General features: G+C 40.8%; 1 protein-coding gene across 1 annotated transcript in view; it reads right to left on the bottom strand.

Moving 5' to 3' along the window:
- Positions 1 to 1,543: 1,543 nt before the first annotated feature.
- Positions 1,544 to 15,046, bottom strand: part of lrrc7 (leucine rich repeat containing 7) — a 38,078-nt gene continuing 24,575 nt past the window's right edge. Inside the window, exons 25-33 of the mRNA XM_041040426.1 lie at positions 14,729 to 14,974; positions 12,860 to 13,072; positions 10,889 to 11,056; positions 9,584 to 9,703; positions 9,069 to 9,279; positions 8,260 to 8,528; positions 7,335 to 7,427; positions 2,764 to 2,838; positions 1,544 to 1,654 (exon numbers count right to left, since the gene is read on the bottom strand). Coding sequence (XP_040896360.1) covers positions 1,544 to 1,654; positions 2,764 to 2,838; positions 7,335 to 7,427; positions 8,260 to 8,528; positions 9,069 to 9,279; positions 9,584 to 9,703; positions 10,889 to 11,056; positions 12,860 to 13,072; positions 14,729 to 14,974 — 1,506 coding nt within the window. The remainder of the gene's footprint in view (positions 1,655 to 2,763; positions 2,839 to 7,334; positions 7,428 to 8,259; positions 8,529 to 9,068; positions 9,280 to 9,583; positions 9,704 to 10,888; positions 11,057 to 12,859; positions 13,073 to 14,728; positions 14,975 to 15,046) is intronic.

Genomic DNA, 15,046 nt, shown 5'->3' with positions numbered 1-15,046 from the left:
CATTGTGTTCAGATCAGATCTGGGCCACACAGAGGTAAAGCTCTAATGTTCTGGGCCTGTGTAAATACAACCAGGGAGGGGCAGAGGGTCTACATGGCACCAACTTTAGAACATTAGTCTCACTGAAACTCAGTGGTATAATACAACGAGAGTCTAGAACTCTGGAAGCCAACAGAAAATGGCTGGCTGACAGTGACCAATGATATGAAAGCATGCTGTGACTTTATCATACAACTCAATGCTGTAACAATACTACAAAACAGGACTTCAAAATGTGAAAATATGGCACAGATATTATGAATGATGTTACAGAGTGTTTGTGTGTGAGTGGGTTTATAATTCTAAAATCAGGCTAGAGCATAGAGAGGGCTTCACAGCACACAGATCACACCACTGAATATGTGTGTATGGGGGCAAGTGTGTTTGCCTGATGGTTCATGTACATGGCAGTGTGTGTAAACATCAGCATGACTCACTCAATAGATGGCACTGCAGGACAAGTTAGGCTCTGCTGAAAAGCTCAGTAGGCTGAGCCTCAGAAATATTGCTTTAGCTCTTTTCAGCACAGCTGTGCAAGCAACAGTTTTAAAAACAAAAAAAGAAAAAAAAAACACGTAGCAGTAATGGACTATGAAAAGTGTTTTCTATACAGAAATAAACCAGTGGTATACTTTAGAAAATCGTCCATTTGGAGAAATGATCCCTGTATATTCAGAAGAGAGAATTCAGAATCTGGTTTATCAACAATAATTATATTAATCATAATCTTTTAGAGCCGTCTGTCCAGGCCCCAAAGAGAGTGCAGCTCTAGAAAGCAGCAGCTCTATATATGTACACAAGGCAGAAAGTCTTAAGTTTTCAATTTCTGTACACTGGAGGCAATTATACCTGCAGAATAGAACAGAAGACATAAACACAAGAAAAAAGAATAAAACACAACACAGGAGCTAAAAGAGACAAACAAAACAGAAAACATACGACAAAAGAAGAAAAAAGTAGAAGAATGCAGTGAAAAGAAAAAAAAACAGAAGAACAAAGAAGAACAATGAAGACCATGGAAGGTGAACCATCTGCTACACAGAACAAATCATTTCAAATACACTCTGGACAGCAAAATAAAAAGCAAATGGAGAAAAGGAAAACTAGCCCAGAACCCTAACTAATCAACAAAAACAAACTACTCAGACTGATTGATCAGATGACTGCCTGATTAACAAACCAACCACAAAATCCAAACTGCAGCAGCCCTGTAGGGACTCAAAGTTTAGAGTCCTCTTGTGGTCCACCCAGCCGTCGATCAGGTCCCTGACCGTCGGTAGACAGAAGAGCCGATATGTTTCCTATGGTACATTTGGCACTAGTATTTGCCTTTGGTCCAGCAATAGGCAAATAAATGTCTATGTGTTCCCCTAAAAAGGTAAAAAAGGCGGCTCATTTTTCAGTTCCACAAGCCTCCAGCGGAGGACAGGTGGGGTGGCGTGGGATAGCGATGAGCAGAGAAAAGAAGCGTTGATGTGTTTGTTTGTTTGTTATAAAACTATTTTTAGCGCATGCTGCTGTCTCTCAGAACCACCAAGTCCACCGTCCGCTGGAAACTCTTCAGCAGAGAGACGGCTGTCTCATGCTCCATGTGTAAAAAACTATGTCCGTTAGCCTGCAAGGCAAACACGCAGCACAGTCAAAAGCATGTGTGTGTGCGCATGTATGTACAGAGGTATGTGTGCTGCAGTATTTCCATACACATGTCTATGTGTGAGAGTGTTTGTGGAAGGATGGAGGGTCACTGCCATCATTATCTCAGTAACACATCACTGTTGGGGAAAAGAGAGAGAAGAGGAGGAGCTACACAGTCATGCTGTAGAAAGAGAAGGGGTAAAGACAAAAAAGGGCTTTTAGATGAGTTCATCCAGCTAAACTGTACATCTGTGGAGAGAAGATGAAAGGGGGAGGAAAACATGAAAGGAATGAGAAATGGAGAGACAGTACATCTTCACACTTCCTTTTGGGCTTTATTCTAGCACTGTGTTGAAATAGTAGCTACTGTAAATGGTATTATTACCATTTCTGTTTAGTTTTTATTGATTTAATGGGAACCCCCCCCCCCCCCCCCCCCCCCCCCCCCCCCCCGCCAGGAAGGTAATATCCCTTAAGGGCCTGACAACACATGATTTCAGCATCAACATTGTGTAGCTGAAAAATCAGTTGTGATAAAAAACAAATTCTGCAGAATTCTACCACTGTATGCCCAGGGCATTAATAATGAGCACTGTAGTAATATGTAGCCTAATTTAAGGTCTGCCCTGTTGTCTCATGAAACATTGTTCCTTGACCTCATAAGGTTTTTAGACCTCAAGCTTTCTTGTAGGTCACTAATTAATGATTAATGAGAGCGAGGATGTTGTGGGGTGTCATGCCAGGTTTCTGAACCAACAGGGACACACACACACACACACACACACAGAATATACAGGCAGGAAAATGTGGACGTCTACCATAAACAACAAGTGAGATAGCACAAGTGGTGGTTGACTTGTCTTCACTGGACCAACTCAGATCAGTGAGTGTGTGGTTTTGCTGAATAGCCTGTGTATGAAAATATCCAACTAACTGTATCAGGTGAAGCGCACAATGACTTTTTTTTCCTGCTTAATATTTTGCCTCCATGTTCATAAAACAAAGGGAAAGGCTGGGAGGGTTGGGGATGGACAGAGGGCAGGATGTGGCTTTTTCTGGCCCATTTGATGACGAGTGAGAGGGCGTTACCTGCAGTATCTTGTCTCCAGGCTGCAGGGCAGAGGCGGCGGGCCCGTCATGCTGTACCCTAGTAACAAAGATACCCTATAAGTCAAAATGATACACCGTTAGGACAACACAGGGACACGATGGTTTAGAATCTTTGCCTTTCTCATTCTAATCTCAATATCCAAAACCCTGCTCCATGCCCTCACCCCAAAAAAAAATCACATTTCTGCCAAAAATATATGGCCAGTTCACCAATGCATTCTCTTTGTTCTAAATTTGGAGAGCCATGCAAATGATGCATATACACTACTGACAGTAAAACAGCTTGTAATTCATACTGACAGAATTTTAGTCATTTAAGGTTCTTAAGTTTACTTGGTATTAGCATCTATCTTAAAATTTATAGAATTTGAGTGACACATTCCTTCAACAAAAATGCATGTTAAAATTGTTTAGCATCTATTTATACAGATATGGACTTGGTATAGAATAGACATGAGGTTAGAAAGAGAGAAAAAATAGATATGCAGTAAATATATAAAGAATAGGGGAAGAAGAATAGGTGTGGGATGGGTTCTGACTAGGGGAAAGAAGTAGGTAGCAGGGGGGGCAGAAGAAATTTCATCCCCCATATTTTCCCTCAATAACCCAAGGCAGAGATTGTAAAAACACCAACATCTTTTCACTGGGAGCTGAAAGATGTTTTTGAACACAGAAAGTGTGAGACAATGCAGCTGTATCGACTCAACATGTTTCAACAGGCTGTGCACGTGTTGAACACACAATAAGTGAGATTAACAGATAAATGTGACATAAAGAAGTCACACCAGTTAACCAAGAACAATACGATGTAGTAGTGACAGTGCAGCAGCACCTACATACTACAATCTGTGAGTGAATACAGAAACAAACACATATATTGCATGTTAAAGAAGTACATACGTTAGTAGTTTAATAGTTGAATCATTGCTCACGGTAACACTGGCCTTATGTACAGTGAGCCCAATACATGTATTCAGTCAAAGCATTTTGATAAAGCAGCTATGAAATTGTTTAATTTTGTACGCAAAGTGGCCGATATATATGCAATTTATGCCAACATGCAACAAACACTGACTTCAATAACCGCTGTTTGGATGTGGCCTATTTGTGTGTTTTCAAGACTTTACAACTTGAAAACACACGTCCCTGTTAGGTTACATAATGGAGCTCACTGTACATTACAAATGCATTTGTTAGCAGCTAAAACCTGTGTAGAGTTAGTCACAACAACCACACATTTACAGGCTATAAAGCAGTTGCACACAAAGCTGCAATGTCCTGCAAAAACCTTTTATCTTCAAAATTTTATTTTTGCATAAATTTTGAAAACTTCATCAAGCTTATAAATTTTATAATTTTTTTTTTAACCAAGTGAAGACAGTATTAGTTTATTAGTTACATCAAAGGGACAATACTGAGGATGAGGTTTTTGCAGCTCACTGATAACATGTATGTACACTTTTTTCCGAACAATGACAGTTCATAAGTATGTTTGTTATCGACAGCAGCTCAGTGTGCAAAGATAGCACATCTAATAACGCCAGGAACAGAAAATTGGATTTTCAAATGTTGACCCAGATTTGACTAAAAATCCATGTTCTGCTCCTTAAAACTGTGTCTTCTGTTCTTAATCTGAGCCTGAGAAGTGAATACATCAAAGCCTGGGATCCCACTCCTGTCAATACAGGAACTGAGTCTCCACTCGCTGTCTGACCCAGTGGCTTAGAGTGCCACAGGTAGTCTTTTAAGTCAGACTTAGAAGATCAGTGTAATTTCTTTTTTAGCAACCTGATAATGACTTCTGGCAGGCTTTGCAAAGGATCTAAAAACACTGAAATATCATTGGGGAATCTAAACTTTGAAACTCATCAGACACAATGTGATAAGGAAACTCTATATTACTAACTATATCATAACTATATTTTGTGAGCCCTCAATTAATCTGAATTAGTCCTTGCATTTCTCAAGGAGATTATTCTTTTCCTGTACATGAAACACATGGAAAACAGATTAGTTCTTTAAAGGAGGATGATTAGCCCAAAATCGTGCCAAAATTCTGTCGGGTTTGCGATTAAAGATTGTGTCATTGGAAAAAATATGCACTTTCTGTATCATGTTGTATTCATGCATTTTAAAAGACAGAGATAAGAGAATTTAGAGACAAAACTAGAGCAAGATGTTGGCTCTTGTTCACTTTAAAAGGCTTAACTGAAAAAGACCAAGAAAACACAAGGAAGAGGCAGATTTTGTTTAAATATAAATGGAGGTAGCAGACTTTCCAATTCAAACAGAAATTTTTAAGCCTAATTTTTAATTTTGCAGATGATACTGATCCAACAGTATAACAGTAATCTTTATTTAACACTTTTTTTAAAAAACAATTTTTGAGTGTTTTACAAATATAAAAATTGCTGATTATCTGGGGAAGCATTTTCCTCTAGCTCAGATGAATCAGAGGGTGAGTGCAAGCCCTAGCCCTAACCCACAAGGGGGAGCCACAGTCCTATGGAACAGCCATGGCTGTAGAAGGCTCCAGGGATCACAACCATAGATGTATAATTTATTAGTCAAGCTGTTTTGATACTCAGTCCTTTTTAACTATTAAATATCTAACTCACTCTAGTCTTAGGTCTGCCCTTAGTTACATTAAAAGAAAATTCAAACAATGTATGTAGTGTGTATGTGTATGTAACCTGGCTACTCTTGCCAAAATGGGTTGGACAAACCAAATTAAGTTCACATAAGTCAGGGCAGAATGACTTATGATAAAGATGATAAAAGGCATCTGCATTTGTTTGAGCTGAAAGTGCTGACAAATCAGCCCTGAGTTTCCAGTCTACCACTGATAAATCATGAGAGCAACCTTTAACTGCTCCACTAAGAAATCCTGCATGTGCAGATGGAAGTAAGAAGATAGTACCACAGTATAGAAACAAGGTAATTAAAAGGTATTTTGATGTAAGGACAGACGATAATGCATCTTGGTAGCTTTGTCAGAAGTCAAATATCCACTATGATACCCTGTGTGAGCTTGTGGGGACAATATGGGTCTGAGGTCAGCAAAGCAGACGTACAGGTTCATATCACACCACATTCGGGACATCTAAATCCACATTTCACTTTAGAACGTTTACGTTTGAACCATACATACTCCCATGACTCCCATGAAAAATCAAGACCTGCTGACATTATCTGACATCACTGCAGATATCCAGGAGGTTTTTAGAAATCTTGCCGTGTGATGGCAAAGGAAAATATTTTGCACTAAAGTGAAACACTGCAACATATCCATTGATCTGTATTACTGTGGATACATACAATATGTCTATATTTAGACTTATACCATATCTAATTTACTCTATACTGTCTAAACATACTGTGCGTATGATGTAATTATTTGACTAAATATTTGGCAGCATCACTTGAGAATCTGCTCATCTGCATGTACTCCATCGGCTGCCTGTGCAACATGGCATTAATAATGGACGAACTGCAGCTGGTGGGAACTTTATGGACACAGGAAGAGATAGGAATGATTAAATAACCGTACGAGTCAGCAACTGACTCACTTGTTGTCTCCTCAAAATTAAAGTTAAATGATGAATTGACAGTTTCCACATTATCACTTCACACCCCCGACTTAAATTAATTCACCATTTGTCACATGGGCTGTACGGAGGCTGAATGTTTAAAGAACTCCTATTGTAGGCTTTCTATTTATAAACCAGCTGTCTCGTCAGTTACTCAACATCTGAAGTCAGAACAGTCAGTATAATCTGTGATACTTCCCATCCCTAGATCAAAGTGTCGAACATCTAAAATCACCCACGGTGTCCCAGAACTAAGCAGCCTTCCTAAAATAGCTGTCAGAGCTCCGTGAGCAGCCTCGCTACTTTAGACTGACTATAGCAGCATGTTTCTAGGACAGACTGCCATGTGCAGCAGGCCTCGGGGATCTGCAACCCCAACAGACCGTCAGCACAGGCACACACTGACAGAAGCAGTCAAACTCATGATAAAAGAGTTTGGCAGATCTGGCAAGATATCACGTCTTAATGTGATCACAAATCAATTTCCAAATATCTGAATATTTAAGTTTGCTCCTTTTCTAAAAGACCTCACAGTGATAAGGAGGCAGTAAAGATAAACTAAGTACAAATAAATAAACTATTCATGATGTGCAGATGCATAAATGTGTCATCAAGGATTAAAAAGACTTCTTGTATCATCAGTCCTAATGAGTGAGTTTGCCAAACTCAGGTATCGTGTTTGATTCACACCAGAAATCTTCATCCTAGGCGTAAAAGCGATGTGTTACCCTTTCAAATACACAAACCTCAGTTAAACTGCAGTTTCCAGCGCTTTTTAGTACAAAATCACAGACTCAAAGCGATTCAAAGTTAACCAAGTCAACTGCTGCCCCACAGACAAACAGACAAACAGACAAACAGACAGACGAAACACTGCAGTAAAGAGCAGCAGTTTCTATGGCAACTCTGAGGTAAAGCCAGGGAGGCTGTGATTGGCTGGCAGGCCGGGTCGGGTCGTACCATGTCGGAGGGTTTGAAGGGGTTCCCCTGGCCACTGATGCCACCAGAGATACTGAAACCAAGACCAGGGTTCTTCTCTATTCTCACACACAACTAGAGAAAGAGGGAGGGAAGAAAAATGAAACATAGAAAAAAAGAAAGAAAGACAACTCGAGGTGAAATACAAAGATCATAACAAGCTCTACACAAGCATAGAGTAGACAGCATGTACAACTGTGGAAGAGCACTTTCATGTGATGTGTGACACGTTCTGGCAGCTATATTAGATGTCCTCAGTTCTCTGGCAACAACAACTGAGCCACAAATATCCTTGTCAGAGTTTTCTATTTGGCATGATGAAAACCATATCATACTAGGATGGGAAAACAAAACCCCTCAAGAAGATCAGCTGATTTGTATGGTGTGAATTACTTCATGTTCCTACCTAAACTGGTGCAGTGCTCTCCATCTGTGAAATATCTCAGATTTAGAACTACGCCTCCATGGCTTTTCCTAGACCTGTCTTTTCACAAACCATTGCTGGGGGGTTAAAACTGTGTTGTATATTGTCTCCTTCAGCTGGCTGCTTATTGGCTTATGGTCAGGGACCACCTCAATCCACTTGCCAATCTCAGCATCTGGTCTGGTAACCATTTTATCCTGCTATTAATGAATCTGGTAGTTTTAGAACGAAAAACATTAACAACTACTGTCCCACCGAATTAGTGTTCAACCACAACAGCAGTAGTTTGTACAGGTTTCAAGCATGCACCAGTATTTTGTGGCAGAGCCAGTGCTAAAGTCAGTTTACTCTATCACAGTGAGAACCTTTGTAACCTAGTTAGAATATATTTAGCTGTCATTGTTCCCATTTTCAAACAGAATGCCGCAAGAGCGTAGGATGTGGTTTGCAGGCAGACAGATGGACAGACAGACAGACAGATACCTGTTCCTGGAAACCGTCTGTGCTCTTCTGGCCTTTAGTCTGTAACAGGCAGCGAGCACTCTGAGGCCGTGGGTTGGTGTGGGTGGCCATGACAACCTGGTTGCTATGGACCATGCCCTGGTTGCTGTGGTACTGGGGGTTGGTGGCGGGAAGGGAGGGCTGATGGGAAGAGTGGGAGGTATGGGGGTTGTACTGGGGCTGGTTCCCAGATGGGGACAAGGCCATGGGTAGGCCGGTGTTGGGGTAACCCTGACCAGGGGCGGGGAGGGCTGGATGGAAAAAAGAACGAGACTGGTAGAATCTGTTGTTGGTTTTTGTGTAGACTGTCACATGGCACGCATATTTATTTTACATCGACTGACTATTGCTCTATTACTGGGTGACTGAAGGTTTCAAACTTAAACTAAAATCTATCTCTTAGGGCTGAAACTAACAATTATTTTCAATATTGATTAATCATTTTGTTAATAAAATGCCAGTAAACAGTGAAAAATATCTGTAACAGTTTCCTGAAGCCCAAGACTGTTTTCTTCGACCAACAGTCCAAAATATAAAATATACTGAATTTACTCTCACATAAGACTGAGACTTTTTTTCCACATCTTTACTTTAAAAATGACTTAAATGATTAACTGCTTTTCAAAGTAGCTGCTGATTATTTTTTCTGTCGAGTGACTTATTGATCGACTAATCATTGTAGCTTATTATGAATACCAAACATTTTCAGACAAGAGGCCACAAGTGTACATCTAATGAAAACAAATCTGCAAAAGTACAGAGGAGCAACTTAAATTTTTTTTACCATTTACCTTGAGACATGTTGCCTTGGTACTGCCCAGGCCCCCCAGAGGGAACCACTGACAGGGGCATCCCTGGTTGGTACTGGCCCCCCTTGTTCATCATCCCGTCGTAGCCCTGCTGCCCGACCACGCGATGAGGCGTAGTGGCCGAGGAGGAAGAAGTGGATGTGACGATCATGGTGTTGTGTGATTGGTGGGAAGGGTTGTGTGAGTGGGCGCTCTGTGGAAAAAGGAGGGATAGTTACAGATGTGGCATGAAACACACTTGGGTCCACAGAAACACACCCACATCCACGCCAGAGGAAAAGACACTGGAGATGCTTAATTCATTTCCTCCCACCAAACCTCAAGATCTCTACTTGAGGAAAGATCAATAGACTATTTTCATACTGTAGCTACGGAAAGAGACTCTGTATATCTTAATAATGTTAAATTTAGCCAGAAATTGTATCACAGTATGTTACTATTACAGGACTTGATAGTCAAAGTAAAGTAGGCTCGATAAAACACAATAAAACTATTACCTTTTTCATGAGGTTGTCAGGTGGGACGTCCCTCCTGCCGAGTGAGTAGGGAGCCCACTGGTTGCTCCCTGACAGCCCCTCCTGGTCATTATCTAGCATGGCAGCCTGCTGAGAGGGGGTCTGAGAGGGATAGAGACAGGGGCAGAGAGAGAGAGGGCGACCATTACTGAAAATGAACATTTAACTTTAGTAATTTAATCCATGTATTAACCTTTCCCCGCACGATTTTCAGGCAGGTTTGAGTGAGCGTTGAGTGAGCGTTAGGTGACATTTTGTTATGTTTTAAGTATGAATAGGACTTTTACTGCTGAGTGAATAGAGATTTAAAGTCGCCAAAAACTCCAATTGATAGCATTTTTCACCAATATTAAATATTCATGACTAAATAATCAACAATTAAAATATTTGTTATTTATTTATTAGTTATATAACACTCAAAAACTCAGCCAGTTTGTTTCACCTGTTCTGTGTGAATGTGGTTTCATCAGACAGTGACCAAACAATCTGCCTGATTTAAATGTTGCTGAGTTGGCGCATGAACATATGTGACATGTCCTTTACTTAACTTCAAAACGGTGAGAGGAGCACAGAGGACTGAATAATTAATGAAATTTCTAATGATAAACAAACAAAACTGGTTCAACTTTGGCAGAAAATGTGCACACATAGGAGCCCTTTACCTGTAGTTAGAAGGTGCTTGAGAAAAGCAGTTTTCCCAGTTCAAAAATGTGAATAGTGAAGAAGGGAAAAAAAAAACTTTTCTAGTGAATAAGATGTAAGCGGGGCCCACAGTAAGCCCAAAAATGTATGGTGTAGACATGCCCACCAGCTCCATCTGCCTGTAGTCTGATATAATACAGAAACCTACTTTACGATGGCAAAGACAGATGGCTCTTTGTTGAGCTGCTTTGATGTCTGTTGTTTTGGTAACCTGGAAATTTGGGAAGTGTCTTACAGTTGAATATAAACTCTTACCAATACCAATACATCCTCAGAAATTCTTCACTGGCTTTTATACTTGACCTTATAAGTGGCTGTCAGTCCTCTCGAGAAAGATTCATGGGATTTGAACACCAAAAAAATAATCTGCATCAGAGCCAGCTCACTGATACTTGCAGCTTGAGATGGTAGACAAGGTAATTTTAATAATCTGATTTATAATAGCAGTAATGGCACACAGTTGGATAATAGTTCATGGTAGCTGTGGTTGGGTTAAGAGGCAGTGGCAGCTATTCTCTTTAATTACCTATGTGTGCAGTAATAACAGCAGTACCAGGGGTTCATTGTTCTCAGAGGGATACTCACAGCGTTAGCAGGCGGAGGAGGAGGTAGTGGCAGCCAGCGGCCAGAAGGGGGCTCATGCTTAGTGTTATTGTAAAGGTTAAAGTTCAAAGTGCTGCTGCGCCCCTGGCCGTGACCCCCGCCCTGACAGAGCATGCCCAGCGTGAGCGTGTTGTGCTTTAGGACACCACTCTGATTGGAGAAGACAACATCACATGACATGGGTGAATGCAGTGGGGAGGGGACGGGGGGGCGGAGCCAACACAGTGGGCTGCTGTGTGGTGACAACACACTGTGAGCTCCACAAACAAATAAACAAACAACAATAACACTGATAAAACAACAACAACAACAGTGCAGAGTTGCTGAAAGCACAGAGAAATGTTAGCTAGTGATCGGTCAGTACACACAGAACATTGTGTCATACAAGCAACAGCTGGTGGATCAGTTCATTCCAACTTTAGTGTGTGTTTTGTTATGTAGTAACATACTGTATGTGGATATTTGAACAAACAATAAGCCCAATCCCTAACTGAAAACTAACAACTACACAAGTTTATTATGGTATTTTAAACTTCTATGTACTTGTTTCAGTAATTCATTTTAACACCATCCCACAGCTCTGTCTGCATTTGCTGTTCTTCTTTTGACAGGGTGGATGTATTTTGTATCATGAGACAGGCTCATATGATGTGTTAATACACCATTAAGATTTTGCATGCTATTAATTATTTTTTCATAGCTGTGTGATCCAGACCTCCTCCCTACTACGTCTGATTGTCCTGTCTGCTGAGGCACCAGTTCTGATTACACAATTAGTGTGACATTTTGGAAAATATGTTTGTTAGCTTTCTTGCTGAGAGTGAGATGAGATGCTTGATATCACTCTCATATTTGTACGGTGAATATGAAGCTACAGTCAGGAGATATGAAGACTGGAAACAGGGGGAAAAGAGTGATCTTAGCTCTGTCTAAAGGAAGAATAATCTGCCTTCCAACACCTCTAAAGTTCCTTTGTTCATCCATTATAAAGGGTGTTTGCAGAAAACTGAATTGTATATCTTGTTTGTTTAATCCATAAAAGTGTAAAAATAAAAGCTTATGCTTTTGCAGGGGGAATCCGGTCTGTTTCTTCATTGGGCCAATAACTCTCTGGAAACTTGTCACTACTGTGAGCACAGACTGCAGGAAGTAACTGTGCTCAACAGTTACAATGTGGGCAAAAATTAGTGAAATTTAAAGGTCCTGGCTGGTGGATTTTCTGCTAACAGTAAGTTAAACTGATGGCCTGCTGCCTGTAGCTACACATTTAGCAAACAGATATGAAAGTGGTATGGATTTTCTCATCTAACTTTTGGCAAGAAAGCGAAGAGCAGTATGTCCCAAAATGTAAAACTGTTCCTTTAAAGATACTAATGTTCCCTAGATTAGGGTTGATGCAAACACTACAATTACAGTGCCCTGCAAAATGTCCCCAAACTTATAGCGATTGTACAGATTCTGAAGATCTTGTGTTTTTTTTTAAAACAGGTGAAAATATCAAACACAGTTTAGGTTTCAAGTTTACTTCAAGAACTGTCCCTGAATAAGTATCTTAAATTACCAGCATACTTCCTGCAACAAGCTACATTAAAATCAATTTGCTGGAATTATCTCAGACTGACTCATGACTTTTCACTCGTTTCAAAAAAGATTTTAAGACACAACACAAGATCGAATTCTTGTCACAATGCAGATTTTGTTGCATTGTATTTCAGGACATGTGATTTCTTCAGCACATATCCACAGTAGTGAGTGTGCAGTACGTCAGGCTGACAGAGCGACAGTGTGGAGCGGACACACATGCAGCCGGACACATATCTGGTTAACCTTACAACACAGACTTACACAGATACAGACGGGGAGGGCTTCCAAATGCTGTATGTGTGTGTGAATATGTGAGTTAGTGTGTGCGTGCATCTCCCTCTTCAGTGAGTCTACATTGCACAGACGTACCCTGTCCAATCGTTTGGCCTCTATGTGCCTGAGGAGCTGTTGCCGCCAATCAGCAGGCATCTTGGAGGTGATGTCTTCAGGTTTCTGGGGTACGACAGGTCTTACTTTGATGGTGTCGTCAGCTGGTTTCTCAGGGCAGGTTGCCAGGGTGTAGTCAGGGGGCATCTTCTCCAGCAGGGCGGCCATGGTGGGACGAGCTGACACTGGACGGGCCTGAGGACAAAAGGTTAAGATTGTTTAAAGACGATAAGAAATTAAGCTGTACTTGACGTTATACAATAATTTTAACTACAACTAATCAACATTTTTCTATTGTGTATATGTGTGTGTGAAGGGGGTCACTCGTAGTGACCAAACCATTCCTTCAGCTCTATGGAGTATATCAGCATTGTTCAGTTCATAGGCTTGGTTTTACAGCCTGCAAACCAAATGTTCTGATTGGTGGTTCTGGTGGACACCAAAACAGAGATAAAAGGAGGGCGAAAATTGGATTTACATTTATCAGGTGACCAGAAACCAAAACTTTAAAATGAATGCTAATGGTTCTCTGAATGTCTAGATGTTTTAGGCAACTGTTTGCTAATATGTTTGTCATAACAACTTAATAAAAGGTAATACTATGTAGGTAATATGCAGGCATTGAGTCATAAACCAAAATACAGGATAAAACAACATTTTGACCTGATGAGTGAAATGACTACCAAAGTCAATTCATCCTGAGGGTCACATGAATGTCTCTACAACATTGTATGGCAGTCTGTCCAGAATTTGATTAGATGTTACAGTTTAGGCAAACATGGTGAGCTAACTGACAGACCATCTGACTGCCATTAGCATCCCTGAGCCAAACCACTAACACTAACCATTAACGTTTGGTAGAATGACATTCTGGGAAGTTTAAATATCCTGTGGTGTCGTGGGGGCTAAATGAGACATAAGACTAACAGACAGATATGCACAAAGACAGCAGTAATGCACTGTACCAGACAATCATGGGTTAAAGATGGTATAATGATCTTTAAGATGGTATAAGATGGCTGTATATTCCAACCTTCACTTTTGGTCTTATGCTTTGGCTAAAGACTGCAAGAAATAAGACTGCAGTCATAAGTACTCAGTATTAGTTTCCCAGCTCTTAGCTTTGTTCCTGTGCTCTGCTCCTTCATGCTGAAAGGTGCCAGATGAAGTGCTGTGTGCTAATCAGTATGCCGCTGGACACCTCTCTGTGGCTATTTTGGGAAAGTCTGACTTGGGGCAAACCCAGAACATCCTGAAGGGATTATTTATGTACTTGGGATTGCCTTGGGATCTGGGATGTGGCTGAAGCAGAGGACACCTGCGATACTCAGCTTAGCCTGCTGCTGCAAAGACCTGGACCCAGGTAACTGTTGGGAATGTATACTGTAATGCATGTAAGTCCCCATACTGTACCTCTATAACAAATTAGTTCGCCGTACCCAAACAAGGCTTTTTCACTTTTAGGCAACTAAAACTACTTGGATAAAGATAGGTAAAGAAGGTGGTCATGGTTAAACGAAACCAAAGCTTACAAAATTCTTTGTACCCAAATCCAGGCGCCCAGGCGTTCAAATATAAGAGCATTATTGTATGCCTTCTTGAAGATAAACATAAAGATTTGTACATGTTGGAACAAACAATCAATTGTGACACCATATGCTTTGTTGGTAATGCTTACTTGCCAAACAGCTTGTTGATGAAACAAAAGAAATGCAGTATGAGATTTTACATTATTATGAGAATAAAAACAAACAGTTTTATCTCTCAGATTTTTACCCAGACATGAATGTAAAGACATGCACAGCTTAAACAGCTTATAGCAGCAGCTTAAGTGACAGACAGTGAGTCTACCTGAGATGCTCCGTAGGTCTCAGTGCTGTAGCTCCTGGCAGACAGGGGACGGCGCTGAGTCAGGCTCTTGGTTGGATAACCAATCATGGGCTTCTTCTGTTCCTGGTAGGTGGGATAGTCATCATCATAGCGACCATTTCTCTTGTTGTGCAGCATCTGGCTCTGGCTGTCGGCCATGTTGGTGAGAGCAGAGTGCTCCATGGGGGAGGAGTAGGCAAGAGCCCGACCGTAAAGAGGGGGGTCCGCCTGAAGAGAGGAGAGTTTCATAAGACCACAAAATTTTTCAAAAAGGAAGACTTTATTCCTGGTAAGACAGTG

The sequence above is a fragment of the Toxotes jaculatrix genome, chromosome 6, assembly GCF_017976425.1.
Source record: "Toxotes jaculatrix isolate fToxJac2 chromosome 6, fToxJac2.pri, whole genome shotgun sequence".
NCBI lineage: Eukaryota > Metazoa > Chordata > Actinopteri > Toxotidae > Toxotes > Toxotes jaculatrix.
This window is presented reverse-complemented; position numbering and strand designations above follow the sequence as displayed.